At 42.3% G+C, this 7236-nt stretch overlaps 1 protein-coding gene across 1 annotated transcript; it reads left to right on the forward strand.

The window, feature by feature from the left end:
* Nucleotides 1-234: 234 nt before the first annotated feature.
* LOC119321999 (disease resistance protein RGA5-like) lies at nt 235-5559 on the forward strand. The gene is made up of 3 exons (XM_037595496.1): nt 235-652; nt 1746-2132; nt 3433-5559. The coding sequence occupies exons 1-3, from the start codon at nt 240-242 to the stop codon at nt 5399-5401; spliced, it is 2769 nt and encodes a 922-aa protein (XP_037451393.1). The 5' UTR covers nt 235-239; the 3' UTR covers nt 5402-5559.
* Nucleotides 5560-7236: the final 1677 nt, after the last annotated feature.

Here is a 7236-nt window from a genome sequence, read left to right on the forward strand (position 1 = left end):
CAGTGTAAATAATTTACAATGCAGTCGACAGACTGTTTTATACTAACAAATGAATGTGGATCTCGAGGAGGGACTTACGAAAATAATATGGATTTACAGGATTGCAGTAGTATATACTCCTAGATGTCACCATCGAGTTAGGCAGCTCACTTCACCAACCTTTGCTTGTCACGCGCACACTGCACACAACCGCAGCTAGCTCGCAAGTCAACCGAGAGAGGAAGGAGACTAAGCTCGAGATGGCAACGCCAATCGTGAGCGCCGCGACGGGGGTGATGAACCCCCTCATCAGCAAGCTCACCACGTTGATGGGAGACAGGTACAAGAAACTCAAAGGAGCGAGGAAGGAGGTGGCTTTTCTCAAGGACGAGCTCAGCGCCATGAACGCTGCCCTTGAGAAGCTGGAGTTCATGGAAAAGCTCGAGCCAGATACCAAGAACTGGAGGGACCATGTCAGGGAGATGGCCTACGACATGGAGAATTGCATCGATGACTTCATGCAGGATATTGGAGGTGCCGATGCCAACGCCGGTGCTGGCTTCGTCAAGAGGACTGCTCGGCGCCTGAAGACACTGCGGGCGCGTCACCGGATTGCTGGCAAGATCCATGAGCTCAAGGCTCTTGCAGTAGAGGCGAACGAACGACGAATAAGGTACCACAAGATTTACTGCTCTTGGTCCACAAAATGATGTCTATTTTTTGTATTAGAAGGTACAGTGTTTGAATTAATTTCCCTTGCATGTTTTGGACACAACATAGATGACGTCACAGTTATGCTTCGTTTTAGACAATAAATATAAAAGGCTTTTGCCTAAGAGTTACTTCAATCAGAGTCTCCAAATTTCCCCCTAAACACCGTGTATTAAAAGGCCTTTCCCTCATATTTTGCATGGTATTCCAATCTTATCCACCAAATCCCCCTCTATTGTTTTTTCTCTCTTTTTCATCTATATCTTCTGAAAGCATGGTAGTTGTCAACATAGACATGCCAAACAGTTCTAAGACATTCAAAGAAAATTATACTGCACGATGGCGTTTCCACATATGCACCACTAGATCATCTCGAACTTGCGAATGAATCTTCATGTCACAAATCTGGCAATGCGTCTCAAGTACTCTCTCGAGTAACACCTTGAGCACGAGCACGGTATGGTACGATAGTCTGTCCAATACTATCAAACGACAAATCTTCCTACTGAACTTGCTCATTCTCAATGATCATTTCTGCATTAGAACAGCACAAACGAAAGAAAAAGTAAAAGAAACGAAACCTACATGTTCAGTCTGAGAAAATGCCCATATATGTGGAGTGCGGTCGGCGGATGTGTCGATAGCACGACCGTGAAGAGGGGGGAGGGATCGGTAGGGAGGAGAAGACGTCGAGCAAGTGACGATTGTGTGTGGATGGTAACATCCGACACCATGCAGTGGTAGCGAGCAGTGATGCGCTATCGGGGTGAGAGTTGCACAAATGGTGTCGAAAAGGAACTTTCTATTGGTTGGGGAAATGAGAGAGGGGTTTGGAGGTTATATCCCCCCCTCTTACATTTGGGGAGGGGGTTAGGGTGGGATAGGGTACCCTAAAATGAAGATGTGGATGGTGGGGAGGGGTTGGAGTGGGTCTTTCGGCCATAAGCCTCCAAAATGAAGGATGGGGAAATGACGGGCACATGGCCTGAGGTGCAACACTTTGTGAGAAACATATGCAATTGTAATTTCCTCTTTGACATTCTAATCAATTCCAGGTACAAGATTGATGATTGCAATACTAGTTGTGGCTTTGTGGATATTGATCCTCGGATTTCAGCGATCTACAAAGACGCTGCTGGACTTGTGGGTACTGATGACCCAAAGAAGGAGGTTGCCAATTTGTTGACAGTCACCGAGAAGAAGCTCAAGGTAGTGTCCATTGTGGGATTCGGAGGATTGGGTAAAACTACACTTGCTAATCAGGTGTATGATGATCTTGAAGGGCAATTTGACTCTAAGGCATTTATTTTCGTCTCCCAAAAACCAGACATGACACGGCTACTCAATAGCCTAAGAGTAAAGCTTGGGACAAATGTGTCATCTGGTACTTGTGAGGTGCAAGATATCATCGGCCAAATTAGAGAACACCTTGCAAACAAAAGGTATGCTTACATCTTTACTTCTACAAGCATTTTTGCACTTCTGCAGGCTAGTTGTGATGAATTGTTTAACTTTATTTATACTCTATGTTTCCAAATGTAAGGGGTATTTTGCTTCCCATATATGAGATTTGACTATGAATTTATATAAAACAATTCATTTATCATTATAATATCACTAGAATTGAAAAGTTGTGTTTCAACATTGATCCAACAATACCAAAATTTTGCAACATAACTTGCATATTATTAGATTAATTATTGACCAAAGAATGTGAGAGGGTAAATTGCTTGCATAAAGTAACCAAGGGAGAAGTGCAAGAACGCCTTACAGTCAAGTTGCCGTCCAAGATCATGAGCCAGCCGATGGTTCATTTATACAATACTGAAATTTAGAACACTATCTTGTTGGCAGTTTATACGTAATAGTACAAGATCAGTTTGCAGAATCCATCAATTCCACTTCACCTAAACAAATAAATCCCCTAGGTCATTTGTACCGTGTCTACATTTTACAAGTACACGGAAATCTTTAGAACATGACAATTATAATTTGGACTGCCAAATGATGATTGGTTTGTTCATTATATGGTAGTCGTTTATTATACGTGATATTAGATCACTATGCAAAATTGAAGTTCGAATAATGGCCTGCTCATCTGCCACTATACTGAGCTTGTAGGTTCTTAGTAAATATTTGTCAGAACTAAAGTTTTCAATGTGGCCAAGTAGGTTACCTGTATGTAACATTACACAAATATGCTGAGTTAATATCTTGACCAGTAAATATTTAAATTACATTTGGAAATCTAAAGCCCAATAAGCTTTGTATGAAGTGTTCTTTTAATGGCGAGGTGTTATATTAGGAATCTTTTTCGTTGATCTGCAAATATAAAAAATGGTCTAGGGAAAAATTGCAAACATATATGTATTGACCGCTCTCAGTACTGCATGTGTCATCGTACTGCAACAAAATAACTTGTCATGGAAAATATGAATAATCTGTTTGATGGAAAATATATGTAAAACCTGCTATTTTGAAAGTCGAAACATTTTAAGAACCAACAAATAGTCATGCACATGCATCGCTTCATACCACTTATATGCTAAATTCATTTTGTGGTTTTGGGAGTTGGTGTTATTTTGGCTTGAATATTACATAAATATGCCTAACTTAGCCTTAAGAATGACATTTGATGGAATTCAGTTTATGTTTTTCCCAAGTTTATTTTATTTTATTGATGCTTTCATCTGCAATATTTTTAGTTGTCTCCTAATGTAATATCGACGCCATATTCAACAGGTATATTATTATAGTTGATGACTTGTGGGATCAAGGAGCATGGGAGATTATAAGATGTGCCTTCCCAGAAAATGGCAACGGAAGTAGAGTAATAGTAACCACACGACTGGAAGGCGTTGCAATCTCAGCATGTTCTTATCACTGTGAGCACATTTACAGAATGAAGCCCCTCAGCTCTGAAGATTCGAGAAAGTTATTCATGAACAGAGTATTTGGGTCCGAAAACATGTGCCCATCTAATTTTGAAGAAGTTTCAAATGAAATTTTGAAGAAGTGTGGTGGATTGCCACTGGCAATTATTACTATAGCCAGCCTCTTAGCATGTCGTCAAGAAAGATCAAGAAATGACTGGGAGAACATACAGAGTTCTCTAGGTGCCCATTTTGCCATAAATCCCACACTGAAAGAGATGAGGAGTATATTAAACCTCAGCTATGTGAATCTTCCTCTTCATCTCCGCACTTGTTTTCTTTACCTTGGCATGTATCCAGAGGACTATGAGATTATGAGGGATGATCTAGTCCAAAAATGGGTAGCCGAAGGCTTTGTCAGTAATTTGCATGGAACGAATTTGGAGGATGTTGGAATAAGTTATTTCAATGAGCTTGTCAACAGAAGCCTAATTCAGCCTGTAATGGTTCAATACGGGGGAGTGCATTACAAAATACATGATATGATGCTGGATTTGATCCTAAGCAAGTGTGCAGAAGATAATTTTAATACTGTGGCATATACTTCTGAAGACATGACAAGACTGCGTGACTGCACGTACAAGATCCGTCGGTTATCCCTGATCTCAACTGTTGATATAACAACAAGAGAAACAATATCATGGACAGTTTCGGATAGCACATCACAAGTTCGGTCATTGATATGGTTTGGCAATTGCAAGTCCATACCTCGTCTTTGTCTGTTAAAGTATATCCGTGTGTTATGCTTTGAATATCCAATGATGAGAGGGGCTTCACGTCTCGACCTTACTGCTATCAGCCAATTGTTTTGGCTGAGGTATTTGAGGGTTTCATACCCTCACTATGCAAAGCTTCCCACTGAAATTCAGGGGCTTGTGCATTTGGATACCATGGATGTAGCATATGGAAGCGTCCCGTCAGACATAGTGCACTTGCCCCGCTTGTCTAATCTGACAATGGGTAGTTGTGGGACCATAGGGCTACCTGAAAGGATTGGGATCATGGAATCACTTCGCACACTCAATGGTTTCAGACTGGAGATGAGTTCACGGGAGGCTATTGAGGGCATCGGTAAGCTGACTAATCTGAGGAGTCTGTGCCTTGGTAAGCGTAGTCAGTGCAATCTGGAGAAGGTGAAGGTTGATGCTTTGGTATCTTCCATTTGTAAGCTACGCAACCTCAAATATCTCCAGATAACAGGCCCTCACAATGATAAGGATGACGTTATAGGCTCAATTTCAGATCCGCCTGTCCTTATCGAGCAAATGGACCTTGGCATGTGGAGGTTTTTGAGATTTCCTAAATGGATCGGTGATCTCCATTGCCTGCGTAGCCTGGAAGTATCTGTTAGCAAGACGAAAACTAATGGGATTACTATTATTGGAGGACTGCCATCCCTTGTGGATCTCGTCCTTAGAGTTGTGGCATGCCCTAAAGAAGAGGCTTTAATCATCAGCAAGGGCTTATTTCCAGTTCTGGATCGCCTTAGATTTTCTGATGAAGATGTTACATCATATCTGGGTTTCGAGGCAGGAGCTATGCCCAAGCTACGAGAACTCAGTCTGGAACTCAGCGCGCCGGAGTGGGGTGGAGCTACACCAGCCGGCATGGAGCACCTCTTAGCCCTCGAGCGAATCAGTTTATTTGTAGTCTGCGCGAAGAAGGAATCTCCTAAACAAGTGAATCTTGAAGTTCAGTCTGCGTTTAGGAACGCCGTGCAGCTGCACCCAAGGCCTCCTTCCGTGGACATTGATTTGCTTCATTTGCCTTCTTACTGAGGGACGGACTACCTGCACTGAGCAATCTATTTGTATGGTCTCTACTGTAATACTCCCTCCGTTCCCAAATAATTGTCCTTCTAGCCACCTTAAGTGGACTACAACATACGGATGTATGTAGACATGTTTTAAGTGTAGATTCACTCATTTTGCTTCGTATGTAGTCATTTGTTGAAATCTCTAGAAAGACAATTATTTAGGAACGGATGGAGTAATTTCCTCTGCTATATATCGTACATTACTTTTGTCATTCGTTTTTCTGGTTTTCAAGTTCTCGAGTGTTGTTACATCAGTATCCCCGATGCACTGTGACTAAAGAGAGATTATTTGGTTCGAGAAATAGCTAGCAAAACGGCTAGTTTATTGCCGTCGTACTAGCTATATATAGTAATTTGCATGGACAACCTTAGAACTGTTCTGTGAAAACCCCAAACTAATTCGAGTCCGAATAGTTTCCAAAGCTTACTTTCTGTTTTTATATCTTTTTATTGCGAACACATGTTTTTTTATATCTTTTGCTTCTGCTAAAGCTAACAAAGCTGTCAACCTGCCTACTGATAATGAACTGCACACTGATGTCTGCATTTACCTCACTGCACACTGATGTCTGCATTTACCTCGTCAACAAGATGTTTCCACACTAAAGCAAATGATCCATGTTAATTAAAGGGGGTTGCTATGCGTCTGCTAGCGGATCTTTTAATCCGCCGCCTTGCGAGCCGTCGGATCTGACACAGGTCCACTAGTAGAAAACAGGGCTGTGTTTGAGGTCTGGGTAAGGGCATTAATCCCGGTTCACTCACGAACCGGGACCAAAGGGGGCATCAGTCCCGGTTCGTGAGGCCAGGGCGCCGGCCGGGCCTCGGGGGCCATTGGTCCCGGTTCGTCTGACCCCTTTGGTCGCGGTTTCAGACACGAACCAGGACCAACGGGTCTTGCTCCTGGCCCACCACCTTTAGTCCCGGTTGATGGCTTGAACCGGGACCAAAGGTTGTCCTTTAGTCCCGGTTTTAGCCACAAATCGAGACTAAAGAGAGGCATATGTATACCCTCGCCCCTGCCTGACAACAGAGCCAGTGCTCTGTTTTTTTGGCCGGCCATGAGAGGGTTTGTGGTGCTCTAGCTCACCTCCTATGCACATGAGGTGTTCGATGAAATGCCCGAGCCACACTTAAGCTTTCTCCTCTCAAAGCTCCTTGTCCAGGCTCCATTTTTCTCAAGATTTGTCTAGGTTTGGCGGTCCGTCCTGTCCCGTCCCCGTCCTCACCGCCGTTGATCGCCCGCGCCGATCTCGTCGTCGGCACCACCGTGGTGAGCCTCTTGTTCTTATCTTCTTTCTAATAGAAAAAAAATCTTACTTGTATGATTTAGATAGATACTTGTATAATTTTATTACTTTTATTATTGTTTGTTATTATATAGTGCGATGATTTTGGTATCCGCCTCCGTCGGCCCTCATCCTGTCTATGATTCGAATGTGGTATATATTATATTTTATAGCTATTTGTTTCATTTAGTGTTTATGACGATTATACCGACCAACGTGACATAGATGGTTTTATCTAGGAGGTATGTGAACTGGAAATTCCAACCGACCCTATTGTCAAGAGGTTAAATTTAGCTGAAAAAGAAAACAATTACTTGAAAAAAAATTGAAAAGAATTGAGGAGAAGATGAAATTGGAGTTGCATGTTGCGGATGTCGTTGATGATCACAAGATCAAGATGGATGCAATGCGCTTGAAAATTAGAAAGATTAGAAAATATGCCATTCATACTGACGCTTGGTATCATTATGCCGTTGGATCAATTGCTACCTTAGTTGTGATTATGATT

The sequence above is a fragment of the Triticum dicoccoides genome, chromosome 6B, assembly GCF_002162155.2.
Source record: "Triticum dicoccoides isolate Atlit2015 ecotype Zavitan chromosome 6B, WEW_v2.0, whole genome shotgun sequence".
In the NCBI taxonomy this organism is placed as follows: domain Eukaryota; kingdom Viridiplantae; phylum Streptophyta; class Magnoliopsida; order Poales; family Poaceae; genus Triticum; species Triticum dicoccoides.

Bases quoted from the DNA above. Each gene is read 5' to 3' on its own strand.
- LOC119321999 (XM_037595496.1), top strand. From the start codon at position 240: ATGGCAACGCCAATCGTGAGCGCCGCGACGGGGGTGATGAACCCCCTC. The intron at 653-1,745 runs GTACCACAAGAT...AATCAATTCCAG, and splicing joins GCGAACGAACGACGAATAAG to GTACAAGATTGATGATTGCA. The intron at 2,133-3,432 runs GTATGCTTACAT...CATATTCAACAG, and splicing joins GAACACCTTGCAAACAAAAG to GTATATTATTATAGTTGATG.